The 15,932-nt window shown below is 46.3% G+C and overlaps 1 protein-coding gene across 5 annotated transcripts in view; it reads left to right on the top strand.

Annotated features, from left to right (window-relative positions):
• Window positions 1–15,932, top strand: part of LSAMP (limbic system associated membrane protein) — a 965,491-nt gene that overhangs the window by 659,207 nt on the left and 290,352 nt on the right. For 2 of the 5 annotated variants that reach the window (XM_013183738.3, XM_067003786.1), the window contains exon 2: window positions 15,723–15,801. In XM_013183738.3, the coding sequence (XP_013039192.1) occupies window positions 15,723–15,801 (79 nt within the window). Of the gene's footprint in view, window positions 1–15,281; window positions 15,802–15,932 lie in introns of those variants that run through there. The other 3 variants (XM_013183718.3, XM_048057944.2, XM_067003793.1) reach the window with 3 other exon arrangements.

The following is a 15,932-nucleotide window of genomic DNA, read 5'->3' as shown; positions in this document are numbered from 1 at the left end:
CAACCTTGGTTGCTTTTCCTTTTTTTTTTTTTTTTTTAAGCACTCTTCATTTTGGAAAATTTTGAAAAAAATATTTCAGTGCTTGACTCTAATTTAGAATGAAAGCCAGTGATGAAGTTGTTGGAATTTTCCACAAGGAAAAAAATCCTGATTTGTTTTTCTCGGAGCTCAGCTTTGGAAATGGAGGTAGTTGCACTTCTTTCTGTGAAGTGCTTTGATATCCACGGATGAAAAGAACTATAGAAGTGCTAATTATTGTCGTACTTGTTTTAATTATTCTGTCATACCGATGGAGTGACTGCCAGTTTTCAGCCGGTGCTGTTGTTTTATTTTTAAGATGTTGTCCTGTCCGTAGCTTTCCTAGAAGCAATCGGATACTTATTTTTTAATTGTTTTTAAAAAACCCTCTCCATGTTCAGCAGATGCTATGGTTCTCTGATGGAAGTTCAAATCTGCCGCATGTGTACAGGATGTTAGTAGCAGGGCAGTAATGAGGAGTGAGATGGAAGCTCCAGATGCTAGATAATAGAGAGAAAGCAGTAAGGCTTTGCTAGCAAGGGTGAGATGCTCTGAAATTTGCTGTGCACAACATTTTAAAATGGACAAAGCAGTTTCCATAAAATTGTGAACGGCGTGAGTTTTACCTCTTTTATTATTGCTGTTCTCGTTACTTATTTGCATTACGTGTTATTTGGTGTCTGGAAAGATCTAAACGAAGCGTTGCATTCCCAGTCAGCTCAAACCAGCTCAGCTCAGACAAATGTCGTGTACCTGGCAGTACCGCTGCCTCTCAGGGGAGCTGTGGTTGAGAGGCTCTGCTCTCTTCTCTCCGTCATCCTGGCGGTGCCACAGCCCCGCCAGTGGATCGTGGCCTCACCCAAGGCGGGCAGGTAGGCTGTGGAGTCCCACGGCTGCACCGGCGTTGTATGTATCTTCCACCATTTTGCGGGTGGGAGGTCTGTCATGCAGAAGCCCACGATGCATCAGGCAGTAATACTGCATCGGGTTTTATCGGTATGAAGCAGAAAGATTTGCCCCATCGCTGCAGTTCCTGCTCGGTTGTTGCCTACGGATTAGGAAGCTCTTGAACAGATCATACATCGTGATTCTTCCTGTCCTGGTGGCTCTTCGTGTGAGTCAGCTGTAAAGCAGAGGAAACACACAAGGCAAATGTGTCACCAGGGCCTCGAGAGGCTCTTTTAGACTCTGTGACGTTGGACTGCTGACATCCATGTGACTGTCCTGCCTGAGCAAGGAAAAGGGCGGAAGGAAGAGCACCACTTCTCCTTCTGGGAATTGCACAGAGAAACACCACACAGCAAGTGAAGACTCTATGTGGGGACCAAGCCCTTATTCTGAAGGGGCAGTGGGTATATTTCAAGTTTTATTGTTTGGTAAAGGCAGGAAATCTTGGAATTAATATTGAAAATGCAGTTTGGGATTATCTAAAAGTAGCTTGCAGGTTTGGGGGAATCCTGGCAGATATTTTCATTTAGGAAAGAAAAATCCAGCTGGACTCAGGAAGGGACTGGGGCAGGTAGCATCTTCTTTCCTACCCTACGGTCAGAAGTCATGAACCAAAAGCAAGACAATTTCAGGATGAGCCTCAGTTTGTCTGCCCGAATTGCCATGCAGCAGCTGAATTGCCGCCAGCCTACCGGCAGGTCTCCGCTTCCCTGGGTCCAGGATCAGAACCATGCCATAACCTTTTGTTCCTCTAAACATAGGCTTGAGGAAATGTGAGGCTGGGAGAGCCAAAGTGCAGGAGCAGTTCTGTGGCCCTGTAATCTTTTTGCCAAGAGTGTTTACTGGGGGAATGAAGAGATAGGAAGTACGTTACAGCAGTATCAGCATTATGTCAACTTCAGCTGGGTTTGCCAACAGAGCTAAACCTTTATATCTTTCTCACGGGAGCTTTAAGGTGAAGCTGTCTTTGGGGGCATGTATTAACAGCCTAATGAAAACCAGGCAGTCTGACTTCAACATCTGTTAAGCATAATGGCGGGAAGTAGCCCAAGGTTTAACTGATTTTTAATACATCATGGAAACATAGTGCCTTATTTGTGCTAAGCTGTTAATACGTTAGCTAGTTAAATGCATGTTCTTTGCACTTCCTAAATCCCACTATGGACAGGGCAAGTAAGAGTAATTTTGTTCAAAAGAACATCCATGCCAAGTTAAAATCCTAAAAGCAGTCCTTGGTTGGAGTTTTCCTTTCTTCTGAAGAATGTAAGCCTTACAAAGGGCTTCCTCTATTTCCTGTTCAGAAGATCTGGTGAGGGAATAAGAAGATTATTTTAAATTGTTTTTCTTTTTTATTTCTCATTGCTTATATTCCAAGACTTATTAAAAAATCAGAAAGCATTAATCATTTCTCTGGTTGACCTAATACAAAAGGAGAGAATCTGCTTTTGCAGATTCTGCTTTTGCAGATTCTCTGAATAATACTTCATTTTTATTTTTTCTCTGAAACACTTCCTAGTCTTAAACTTTATTTCATTTTACCTTAACTTTCCAAAGTTTTCTATTCTGACTTGCTATTAATGTGACTTAATTGCTGTGGTTGCCAGATGAGTCATCAAAACAGCTTTGCATCTTTCTGGGGGATGCTGGAATTTGGCATTCTCTTCTGCACTGGCAACATAGTCGGGAAATACGAGCTATATAACCTGCTGGGGAAAGTTGTCCTTAACTGCTGGATTCAGGGAATGAGACAAAGTTGAGCAGCTTGCACTCTGTTTTTGGGCTTGCCATTAGAGCTTCATTAGCTCCGTAATCATATTCCAATCACGAAATATGTCTCTCTGTATATTCAACTCCATCCATCTCCCATACAGCTATTCAAACACATGGCAGCTTTATGGAAAGATATTACAGGAACCAGAAAAAAGGGGCCTGACTTCACTCTGTGAAAGCTTATGGGTGGGGTGCTAAGGGGCATCCTTAATCTTTGTGTTGGGGGCTGAATACCTGTAGTAAACTAAAAACTAACTGCATGTTCCCCAGTCATCAAGACATTGTCACTTTCCTGGCCAAGGTGCTCAAACAGCATGTTTTTTAAGATTGGCTCTTGGGGGTGAGGAGATCTTTTGAGAGCTTGAGAGTCGTACTGGAAGTTATAAGGAAGACTTGTTCTCCAGTTGAAAGAGTTTTTTTCTGTCCTTTCTGTCTGTGCTGATTTATTTTGCTTTCTTGTGAGCACTATTTCCTGGCAGACAGAACATAAAGGTTAAAACTTGTGTGGTTTTCTGTTCAGGTTGGAATAGCATATTTGCCAGTCTTACCTTGCTCACTCACACGTACATGCATACACACACATGGTATGATGGTATCTTATGCCCCTTTCCACAACAATCTGCACAGTGCCCCTCTGTCCCCAGAGTCTCTTCCTTTATGTACTCGCACTGCCCAGTACATGACCCACAGCTTTGTAGTGCTGTGTAAGTGGAGTGGGGAGAGTTCACCCTGCGTGAAACCTAAATCCTTTGGGCAATTCTCTGTGCCAGCAAGAGTAAGCCACTTTTTCATTTGTACAGTGGCATAGAAAGAGCTGTCCATTATGTAGCCCTTATCAGAGTCCATCTTAGAAGGACATATTAGCAAGCAGGAGCTATGTGGAGGCTTTTTGTGACCTCTGTAAACACCTGCATGACTGCTGTTAGCATTCATTTAGACATTATTTTCACCCAGATGCTTACATTTCACTTGGACTCCAGTTGCGGTTCCCTTGCTTCTATGATAGCAGTGCAAATGTGTTTACATGATGGCTTACAGTGAGGGGCCATGCATCCTGTAGCATCAGTGGAGTGACACAGTGGGCAAATATTTTTGCACAGATATCCATCCCTTGCTCACGAGTGTCTCAGTCTTTCATCCATGGAGCAGAGGCCAAACATTTCAGCTAGTATGAGCAATGTATTCCCAGTGCTATCATAGTTATAATGTGATCAAAGCCTCTGCTTTTCATAAAGCACTCATTAAACACTTACCAACAACAGGCAAGTTTGTTTCAGAAGTTCTCAAGTAACGGTGGAGGTGATCTGCATGGGATGCATTTGTGGCTAGGAGCTTGGTAAGTTAGGCCTCTTGGTGTCTAAATTTCCTTGTTGATTGAAGGATAGGAGTAAGACATGACAATTTGTATTTACAGAGCATTAGGTTGCCAAAGATATTTGCTAATAAAATATTTTTTGTGTCCGTGTTTGTCAAGGACATGCAGAGAGTTTGTTTGAAGTCAGTGGGTGAAGCTTTTCAAACAAACTATTCCATGGCGCCCTTTAGTAGAGGGGAGGAGTGGAAAATACCTGGCATTCGTCAAGACTGCTAAATCTGTTTCAACCCCAACATCCTCCTTTCTACAAGCTAAGAATTCCCTTTCTCCTTACTGGATGCTCAACAGATCTTCCTTGTAAGGTCTTCATTTGCCTCTTGGCACTGAAGGATTGGCCTAGCTAGTGATAGGACAGAAGGAGCTTTTAAGCAGGCTTTGTGGCATTACAGTCTTTCAGGTGGTTGCTTGGCATGTCCCAAGCATGCACACAGCACAGAAATAATGCTGGGTTTGGGAGCACGAGAACCTTAGAACTAGATTCACCCTAGTCCTAGCCCTGCTAGCAGCTGCCTTTTGCTTTTGGAATGGAGTCTTCTTCCAGTCATTCCCTGGGAGAATTATTTAATAAATACCACCGACAGCAGAGACCTAAAATATAGCTCTTTCTGTGGCATGTTACTTCTTTAGATTTGGGTTTCTTACTGCTGGCCATAAAATCTTTCTGGGTGTTGGGAAGCATGTGGAGGTGAATGGAGGAGTTTTAGAGCATCGTGCTTGTGATAACGAGAGAACTGGCTTTAAGGACCCACTAGGCTCTTTCTGTTATGTGATTCCCTGCAGATACACGTGGGCAGAGAGGTGCTGTAAAACTATGGGCTTCCTGCTGGCACTGGTTCTTGCATTCTCCTCTGAAGAATGTGTTTCTTGAATAGGAACCTTAGTCTGAATACTTCTTCCACTTTGTATTGCGTTCTAATAATATCACACGAGAGACACAAAATGGCTTTGATCACAGGGAGTAAATGCCACCAAATATTCTTCTTCCTGCAGACTTTTCCTTGCAACATTAAAAATTCATGGGCAATAGCAGCTTCGTCTTTTCAGGACTTAGCTACGTCAGCAGATGGGGAGAGTGGGCAGGAATACTAGGTGATGTTGATGGACAGAACAGGGGTATCCTGACAGAGCTGGAAGCAGTAGAAATTTGCACTTCATTTGCTTATGCCAGGTCTGTCTGAGGTCAGTCAGATTCACTGTTTGTTTCTCGCTTTGACGAGCAATGAACTTACTGGAAAATTGCTGTAATTCAGTTAAATGGATTTGAATTTGAAGGTATGCTTTAATTTCCATATTTGCTTCATTTTTCCTGAGTTATGCTCATTCTCCAGACAAGAGGAATTTACAGGGACTGAGGGTGAGAGGTGGACTCAGGAGGTGAAATCGCAGCCCCACTGAAATCAGTGGCAAAGCTCCTGATTGTATTGGGGCCAGGATTCCTCCAAGGGGCCTCTACCTGTCAAGATCTCTCTTGACATCTCCTACACTCTTAGAAGGTTTTAATGGGGAAATTCTTTCGGTTTTAGGCTCCTTCTGCCACAGACCCCTGTCAGATGAGTATGTTTTAAAGACTAAGACTTTTGTAGGTAACTGCCTGCATTTGGCAGCGTTTTCTTACCTATAAAAGGCTTTCCTACCACCTCCTTTGTGATATGCACTCACCACCCAGAAAGCACCTTTACTAAATGATTTTTTGCCATTTATTCATGTGACTATGTAAAAGTGGTTGTCCTACCCGAAGCTCAGAGACAGATGCTAGAGGGACTCAAAGCCATCCATTTCACAAATTCAAGCCCTTGCTGGATTCTCACTTCCATTTGGCAAGGGCAGGGCAATTTATTGCAGACAGAATATTTTGAAAGGGTCTTACAGACGATGACTTTGACTCACAAGTAATCAATGACACCCGTTCCGTGAGGGCACCTGAGGTAGCCTCACCCACAAGTACCATAGGTCTGGTATCAGGGGTTTATTTACCAGTCCATTTGTATATCAGAGGGCAAGTAATGAAGCATGGAAATGGCCTACTCAGAGCTTCTCCTCATCATCAGAGGTTTTGAGGGGCTTTTTTTTTTTTTATCTCGTTACGCTGCTCTGGTCTGATCCAACTGTAGAGATTTTTTCACATCACCTGCCTTTGTTCCACCAGCTGCCACGGTGCTCTGTCCAACCTGCTCTTTGTCCTCCTCTGATCTCTGCCTGCAGGAAGAAGCTAGCAAGCTCGTTACATTATTCCAAAAATACCGGTGTGTTGTATAAATTAGGAAGGTAATGAAGTGTCACTGAAGACCAGGACTATGCACCAATCCCCAGAGGTTTCAGAGGAAAAAAAAATGCTTCCGTTTCTGTTTGGGCAGTTGGCTTAGTCAGTCATAAACCCCAGCAAGCTGCTGGATCTAACAGGTTGTTTGAGCTGAGCAAATTGTTGTTAGAAGGGGATGCATTTGCTAGCACCTTGGGGGTTGGGGCTGGGTCTGAGAGGTTGAATTCCCACAGCTGCCTGTGTCCCCCAGGAGAACACCTGCCTGTTCTTACTCTCACCTGCAAGCTTTTAGAAATGCCCCTCAGGCCTCTGCTTCAGGATGCATGGGTCACTCAGCCAGCCCACCTTCAGCAGCGTTGAAACTTACTCCTGCACCTCTCAGTGGGCAGGCAGGTCCTCCATCCTTCCTCATGCTACTTCTACTTCTCCCTTCCCCGTGCTTTTTGCTTGGACCCAAAGTTCCCACTCCTGGCCCCTACCTGTGTGCTTTCTGGCCTCATCCTGAGGACAGTGCTATGAAACTGGCATCTGCCAGCTCCCTTTGAGGCTGTTGACAACACCATGTTTCCCTCCCTGGCATGAGGTGCTAGGGGCTTTTGGCAAAGTGTTTAACTAGGAAGAAGAGTGGTACAAAGCGAGACTCAAATAGGTACTACTCTGTCGTTCGGGGAGAGGGTTTCTGTCACTAGATGACCATTTATTTTATCTAAGCAAACAATCATAATTTGATTCAGTGGCTGGATGATAAAGGAAATATAAGTTTGTACTTAAAATAACATGAGAAATTCCTGACCTGGTGTGTGTGTGTGTAATTAATAATTAAACCCACTGAACAAAGGTAGATCTCTGCAACTGGAGGTGCATAAGCCAAAGCTGAGAGTTTGTCTTTAACATGGTGCCCTGGCACCTTGTCTCTACCAACAGTTGTGGCTTCTTGCCAGAAGAAATGGGCGAGTTTTCAGGGCTTGGGGGAGGTAGCTGGACAGGATGATCTGAGAAGTCCCTCGCAGCTTTAAAACCTATTAGTATGGCTGTCCCTGACAGAAACAGGACATGGATGCAACCTAGAAAAGGCAGAGAAACTTGAAAGTATCAGGATAAGGAGAAAGGAGAAAAAAAGCAGAAAATAAGTGTGGGAAAGGGGAAAATAAAAGCTGAAACATTAGGGAGTATATGTCAAAAGAATAAGAAGGCAGTAGCTCTATACAGTGATGCAGAGGTGTCCCTAACTTGTAGTCTATAAGATGATACTGAGACTGTGGAGGGATTCTTCTGGCTTGACATCTTGAAAAAATGGACATTTTAAGAATATGTTTTCCTCATTTTCAGATCTGAACACAGTGAAATGATTGTGTTTTCAGAAGCTTGGATTTCAGGCAGGTCATAGTTTCAGAGGGACCCTTCTCCAAATTTTTGCATACGCATTTATCTCTCAGCTTGTTGTGCGTGAGACTTTCTGATGGTGCCTGCTCTCCTGATAGCATCACAAATCTTGAGAATCTTTCTTGTCTCTCTGAAGGCCTCAGTTTAAGTTTCATAAAAGCTATGTGGGAGCTTCTGTAATGGACAAGAAAACGCTCAGCACAACAGCCTGCTGCACTCTATTTTTCACAATAAAATTAATTCTCTGGTGATGATGAATGTGTAGCATGTATCATTTCAGCAAGACTTTGGAGCTCTGTTCCGAATCATCACTGTCAGAATGATTATTCTCATCCATTAGTATTGTGTGGAGAGCTCCACGCCAGATCAGGTCATCGAATATACAGCGAGGCTCAGCAAAATGGGTTTCACCACCTCTGAGTTGTATAGGATTCCTGTCTGCTGTGATCACAACACCCTTTGCAACTGCCAGACAGTCATTTTGGGGCCTGTTAATGAGCATGTTAGAAATAAATCACAAATTTTCCTGGTGTGTTTTGTAGACTGTGGCTTGCAGGGACTGTTTTTTTTGTTGTTGTTTGTTTGTTTTATTGCACTGTCAGACTGCCTTGCAGTCTTTGGTGCTTCATCCTTTGAATCCTGTTGGAAGCTCAGGGTGTGTTAGGATCTCCCCTGCAGAGATGGAAACTTTGACACGCCCTGAGAGACATGACAATTTTAAACAGCTAAATTAGGCATCTGCTCTGAAGTGCCCTCAAGAGAAGATTATTTCTCTGAGGGCAGAATGAGTCTAGGGAGATTAGCTTTTTACACCTTTGTGAATGCCTCGTTAAGTAATTTACCCAAAGACACTGCGGAAATTGGAGCTGGAGGTCTCCCAAGTCCTCGTAGAACATCCCAACCATCTTTCTGCTTGTATGTTGGGAGGGACTTTTAACTACTCAAACATCCTTCTGTAAATTCAGTCCTAGTTTCTTCTATTGAGGGCTGTGGATATTCACCAGTACTGGGAGGAATGTTCTGGGGGGATGCCAGGCCTAAGAAGATAGAGCTCCCGCCTTTCCAGGCATTTTTGTGGGAAGTGAAGCGTTTAAAGATCTGAAGGGTTGAAGCCTGGCTCTGCCTGACTCTTCAAGTGTTACTTGACATGGGTGAAGCGATGACTTTACTCCCAAATGTGTAAAAAGAACAGAGATCTTGAAGCTGTCTCCAATGGGAAGGACAGACCGCTTGCCTTGATTGGTATGCCTTACTGGCGTCGCCATGTTTGAAAGTGCAGGTCAACGTGTCATGTCCCCATAAGACACGTCAGAGCCGGGATCGGTTCTCCCTGTTATCCGGCCTTTCCTGGGAAAGGAGGCCAGGCCGTCGACCACCGGGGCCCCCAACTCAGCTGCTCAGTGGTGGCCTCCAAGCTGCGCGGCCTATCCTGGTTTTGAAGTGGTTGGACACCCTCTGACCCACGGCAGCTGCCAAGCCCAGCTCTGAGGTGTCACTGGGGAAGTCACTGAGAATAGGTGATGATTCAGGGAAAATGCAGCACCATGTTCCCTGTACTACTCATTGCTTCTATGCTTGTTGCATTTGTAAGGCCAAAAGGACAACTGTTGTCTAAAAGTGAAGCTCTCCCCACTTCTTGCTCCTCATAAATAGGAAGGACCTGTTCCCAGTGACTTCACAGTTCTACAAGCACATGCTGTGGTAGCAACCAGTAATCAAGGCCAAAAACCAGTTGCAATGCTAATTATTTAATGCCACCTGGTCATATCCTGCTGAAAAAGTCACCTTTGGGCTGCTGTTTTCCTCTTCTCCAAGCATCAGATTTAGCCTTTAACTAAAGGCAAAACTTTCTGAGAAGTCTCAGTGAGCACAAAATCCATTTAACCAGTTAAACAAGGTTTTCTCTTGCAAAAGTGATAAGAGTTTTCCACCCAGGCAATGCAGAAGCAGATGAACTTCAAAACTCAAGGCCTCATGTTTAGCTGGTGGAAATCAGCAGAGCTTTTTCAACTGCAGGGGTGATACGTCAGCTTAAGGCAATTGAGAACCTGGCCCTTGGCCTCTAAATTGTCCACACTGAGGTGATCGATTGTGAAGCCAGATTGATTGCATAGTAACAAGGTTACAAATTGGTGAAAATCAGCTATTGTTCTTGTACAGGAGGAGGTTCTGTTACAGCTCAGTGACCACAGTTACAGAGAGGTATTGTGCCTGCATGTTTTCACCCACCGTTATGACCTATCTCTGAGTGCTCTTGATGCACTAAATCCTTCTTCCTGATGAGGTCCTTAGTTCAGAGGAAGCTTGGTCTGGTTACAATACATGCCCTGTTATGTGTCTCAGGACTAAGCTGAGATTCAAAAGATTTGATTTTCAGATTCAAAAGACGGATTAATTTATAGAATTGCAAAGTAGCCGTAAAAAGTGTTTTTTTTTTTTTTTAATAAAGCACATACTGAAAATGTTAATTCTAGTATGAGAGCTATCATAGGCTTATATTTCCTCAGACTGCAGAATGTTTCCATATAACCTGTTTTCTGTAAGCGCCTTGGGGATCTGAATAAGTGGCATTGATATTCCAGCCTGCACAGGATGAAGTTTGGTAGACAGCTTCCTGCCCTCAGCAGACTATTCTTTTCAGTTGCCTCATGGAAGCATCCTCCCTTTCTAGCAGACTCTTTGGCTTGGTATAGTTGGAGGCCACTGTTTCAGGCAGGTATAGCTGAAGGAATGGACAGAGTATGGCCTAGGGGAATTCTCTGAGTCTGAGGAGATGGGGATTTGCCATTCAAAGCCTACTTCTTCCTCAGTTTGCCTGTAGAGGTAACTGCTGTATTCAAAGGCTTTTCCACCTCTCTTCTGGCCCTGCTTCTCCTCTCCTCCTTCTTTGGCTCCCTGTTTCCCAGGAAGCAAAGGCGAGTGAAACGTAGATGCTTAATAAAACGGACGCAGCCCTTAGTCATCAGGGCAGAAATGTGTGCAGGGAGGATCTGCAGGTACAGGAAGGATGAGAGGAAGGAGACATCATCACTGCCTTGCCACAGTCCTTTAATCTTCCTCCCCATGTACTGAAACCCCTTTGTCTCTTCCGTGTTCCTCTCCATAACTCCTCTGCCAGCACAACAAAGCTGTATTTTCTCTGCATGCCTGAGAAGCTTTGGGCAGGCTCTGCTGCTGAGTACAGCAGTGTATCTTGACTAAACATTTTATAGCTCACAAAACATCATATGTTGTCACTCATCATTGTAGATACCCTGGATAAAGTCCCTAGGTGCCTGGACTCTGCTGGCGGAGCAGTTGTACACTCCCTTTACAGCAATCGTGTGGGACGTGAGTCTGGAGGCTTGTGTGTGTGAGCAGTTCTCTTTTATATATTTTTTTTTTCAGAAATGTCTTTTCCTCAATTCTACTGAGATTTGGGAACAAGTCACCAGTTTCAGTGTTTTTGGTAGTCATTGAAAGTCAAGTGACAACAGTTGCCATTTTGTGGCTGTGGAGAGAGCTGATGAGCTCTCCTCGAGGGCAGCCATCCCCATCATACAAATGGCTGCTGCAGCTGGCATTGCCTGGAGTTTAGTGGGTGACATTGGTAGTAGGGCGATGGTTGGACCGGATGATCTCAAAGGTCTTTTCTAACCTTAATGATTCTGTGATTCTAAGTTTTTGTGCATCATTCTTTGCCTTTAGACACCTCAAACACAAAATAGCCCATCCCTATTTGTGGCTGGATTCTGTGCTTTTAGTTTCTGCTGGCTTTCCATCAAAAGCCGGTGGCACTTCAGGCTTTCACAAGGTCAGATTCTGGGTGTTTCAAAAACAGAGCTGCTACACAGGTAGACAGAGGTGACCTGGGTGACAATATCTCAGTGCTGCATATTTCCATGGAAGCTGCCTACCTGGGCCAGCATGGAGGGTCTCTTCCTTGGGCAGCCAAGAGGCCCTGGCTGTGATATCTTTAACACATTTCCCTCAAAGCTGGGGAAAGTGAGGCTAGCCAGGCTGTGTCTGCTTGTGTTGCTGTTTTCCCTTCAGCTTGCATGCAGAGCTATCCTGCACGCACAGCGCAGACAGCTCCCTAGACCTGCCATCCAGGTGTTCCTGCCATGCCTTTGGTGGTGCCGTACAACCTGCCCTCATCAAAGAGCGTTGCTGTGGGCCAACAGGGTGTGTTTTGCACTGGAGCTGAGTGACGTAGCTGCAGGACTGGGCTCTGCCCCATCCATTCCTCCACTGCATATTGGCAAAATTTGGCTTGCCAGTCCTGCACCTACAGAGTGTTGGTAAATAGCGTTAAAAGGTGGCAGGACACGTTTGTGGTGTGCTTGGTCTGATTGTTTACTTGAATTTTCCCTCAGGGTTTTAGAAGGTAGGAAAGTTAGAAGGCAGACCTGCTGTTTTCATTATCTGCTTCCAGCAGGGGGAGATGGGTCCAGAGAGTTATTTCTTCTGGGAGCACACGCCAAAAACAAAACAAAACAAAAAAACACACAACGTTATTTATTTTACTTGTGAGGATCTCTCCTAGGATTTGTGTGATTCCTGCTTGTTTGGACTTTTACACCCACACAACCCCTTACTTTTACTTCTGTATGTTTCTAAAAGCAAATACGGCCTATCAATTTTGGAGTTGTTTTTTTTCCCCAAGGTTTACAAGACACTCAAGGGAATTTCATCCTCATCTCTCTGATTATTATGATTATTATTATTAAATAGGTATGCTAAGGTGGTTCTAATGAGGATTGTATAAGTGTCTAAGAAGATAAAGACTTCACTTGTCCTTCCATCTCAGTGGAGAGGAGCCTCCGAGGTCACTGTGATGCACCCCATTTTGTAGTCCCACCTCGAGTCAGGATGTTAAAAGGGGTTTGGGGGCAGGATTCCTGCCTTTTCCCTCCCCAAAACCCCCTCTGTCACTCTCTATATAAAACATATTGGTGCCACTTTCCATGAAGTATATTTAACTAAGCATTAAATTTAGATTTAACTGGATAGTTATTGCCTCCTAAGTAAATACTCTGAGATAAGGAAATATTTAGTGAGCTCTAGCAGTTGGGTGGCAGATGCTTCTTGCATTACATAATAGTTAATCTTCGACAAATATGTTTTCCTTACTCCACTGGCATTTAATTAACATACAATAGGTCTTATTAGATGTAGATGAAACATATGTGGAAGACCCTTGTGAAATGGATCCATGCAACCTTTTGACTTGCAGGAGGGGTGCATTTCCATCATTGGTAACTTCATGTGGGACTGGGTCTCAGCTGTACTCAAGCTCTGCAACAAGAGCCACAGAGGTGTCCTCCTGGTGGTGCCCGTTGCACTGCACCTGGGATGCCACCAGTGCCATGGCATCTCGGTAGCACTGCCCATCTCACTGGAGCAGTCTGTCAGCACCACAGTCGTCTTCACAGTGACACCCTCATCAACCAGATCTCTCTTTGCAGTAGTTTGGGAATGCCCAGTGCATGGATTAACACCCAGCTCCTACTCATTGCTCCCCTTCTCTGGTGCCATGCACACCGGGTCTCCTGTAGGGGAAATATCTGAATCTGCTTACTCCCTTGGCTTGAATACAAAGCAGTCATCTCTTTTGCCACTGCTTGCATGACACTGGAGCAGTGGTGTCATGACCTTAGTCCTTAATTTGTGGGCTTTTAACACATGAGGGGATTGTTTAAGTACTCATAGACAGCATGGCCTTTCCATACCGAGACTGCAGGGGTCAGTTCCTAGGGGTTCAGAAAGGACTGGACGCATTCCTGGAAGAAGAAAATCAATCGAGGGCCATTAACTACAAAGACACTGCCACTGGCTTGGGACATGCCATAGCCACAAATCACTGGAAATTAGAGAAGTGCTCATGGGCAGTGTCACTGCAGCTCGCCTTGTGCTCGTGCGTTGGCTCCAGGCTGCACTCAGCGACAGGACGCGGAGCTAGGTGCATCTGGTCCCGAGTGGCCATTTGCAGGACATGGAACCATTGCTTACATCTCCTGATTTTGGGTCCACCATGTCCCCAGGAGCCTCCAGGGCCAGAAGTGAGGCAGGCAGTGTTCAGGACCTGCGCTTTCCCCTCCCGCACGCGCATGCAGCAGTGCTGTGACCACACAGGGCAGCACCTCGTAGCAGAGTTCCCTCAGCTTTTCTTGCACCCACGTCTCTGGCCACCCCTCTTTGCTCCCCCATCCCCGCTGCCCCCTGCCAGCCCCGCTGAGCTTCGGCCACAGAAGGGTTACGCCAGCCGAGCATCCCTCGGAGCATCCCCTCATCCCTCCGGCAGGCAGAGGAGAGCGCGGGCTGGGGGAGAACGGCAGGCAGGCATCGTCAGCAGTGAAACATACGGCTCATTCCTCTCCATTAATTTAATCTCCCTTCTCTCGCGACGATGCCGGTGATGGTGATGGTATGTGCGCTCTGGGAGCCTTCCCGGCGGGCAGCGCTGCCGCAGGGCTCCGGGCTCAGCTGTGGGTGCTGGCACTCGGGGAGGACAGGCTGAGCATTCACACTGCGGGCAACTCAATACCAGCATTGTCTGCCGGCCATCCCTCAAAGGCTGGGAAAGGAGGTGGGGGGGAGGGAAGGATGGAGGGGAGGGAGGAGGAGGGAGCGATGTGCAACTGTTTATCTGGGGAGAGAAAGTCTGAGAGGGAAAAAAAGCACGGTTTGAGGCTGCAAGGGCAGTTGCCAATAAAGCTCCTCTTTAAATCAGCGAGCTTGCGGCTTTGGGCCGCAAAGCCAAGTTGTTTGCACTTTTGGCCACAGCTACTTTGCACCCCCCTCCCTTCTCTTTTCTCTGCATTTTCTCTCGTCAATATTCGCTGTATCGTCCTCCATCCTTCCTACCCCGCTCCCTGGGCCTCCCTCCGTTTACCTCCCCCAGCCACCCCTGCCTTCTCTCTGCCTCGCTGCCCGCTTCTTCTTCCAGTCCCTTCTTCCTCTCCCCCCATCCTTCCTCCATCCTCCTCTTCCTCTCCCATCCCCTTCCCTCTCTGCCTCTCCCTCCTCCCCCCCCCCCGACTTCCCTCTCCCCCAGCCCTCTCCCCTCCACGTCCCCTCTCCCCGCTGCAGTGCCCCCCTCCCTCGCCATCGCCTCTCCTCTCTCCAGGCTCGTTGGCCTCCAGCCCTTTCCCCTCTCATGCACACGCACACGCTCGTCCTCGGCCAGGTCCCACCGCAGAAGAACCGTCCTGGGGCAATGGGGTCGGTGGGGCTGGGGGCACGGGGCAGCGAGCGGCCGCTCCGCGCTCCCCTCCCGCGCTCGCTCCTGCTGTGGAGCCAAGCCGCCGTCGTCTCACGAGTACGGCTCCCTCCCTCCTCCTCCTCCTCCTCTTCTCCCTCCTCCCTCCCTCGCTCCGCCTGGGAAAGTGGGTTAGGAAGGGAGCTGGGAGGCTGCACAGCCACGCACTGGAGCAGGACCATCCACACGCGCAGCCAGCAGCACAGGAGCTGGGCTGTTCCTTTTCCTTTTTTTTTTTTTTTTTCCTTGCCTCTCTTCATCACTCCAGACGGGTTGATTTAATTACTGCTATTTTTAAATTATTTTGCTACCTGACTTTTGTGTCGTTTTGATCTACCTTGCCGACGCACGCACACTCCTCTCTCTGTTTTTGTTTTTTTTTTTTAATTGAAGGTTGTGCTAAGACTTTTTGGAAAGCCTTAAAAAAAGGAAAAGAGGGGGAAAGAAGCCAGCAAAAGACTGAAAAGAGCAAGAGAAAGTGGCAGCTAAGAAGGACTGTGAAATCACCTCCCCTTTCTGGGGCTGTCCATCAGAGCGAGAGTTGTACATTATTACTATTGTTTTTCTTTCTCCATCCATCTATCCACATACGCAGAGAGAGAGAGAGAGAGAGAGAGACAAGTACAGACAGTGAAACTCAACGAGACCAGCCATGGTAGCAAGGGCTCAGCCTGATCGGAAACAATTACCACTGGTCCTACTGAGATTGCTTTGCCTTCTCCCTACAGGGCTGCCAGTCCGCAGCGTGGATTTTACCCGAGGTACCGATAACATCACCGTGAGGCAGGGGGATACGGCCATCCTCAGGTAGGGCATTTTGCCAACTTTTCCTTCTTCTTACGTGTGTCTGTTTCTGTGTATGTGCAACGTATAGATGTGGTACTATGTACGTGTGTGCGTGTACGTCTCTGTAAAAGCGTGTGTTATTGTACGTCTCG

This window comes from Anser cygnoides, chromosome 1 (genome assembly GCF_040182565.1).
Source record: "Anser cygnoides isolate HZ-2024a breed goose chromosome 1, Taihu_goose_T2T_genome, whole genome shotgun sequence".
NCBI lineage: Eukaryota > Metazoa > Chordata > Aves > Anseriformes > Anatidae > Anser > Anser cygnoides.
The sequence above is the reverse complement of the archived record's forward strand: the minus strand, read 5'-3'. Positions and strand labels throughout refer to the sequence as shown.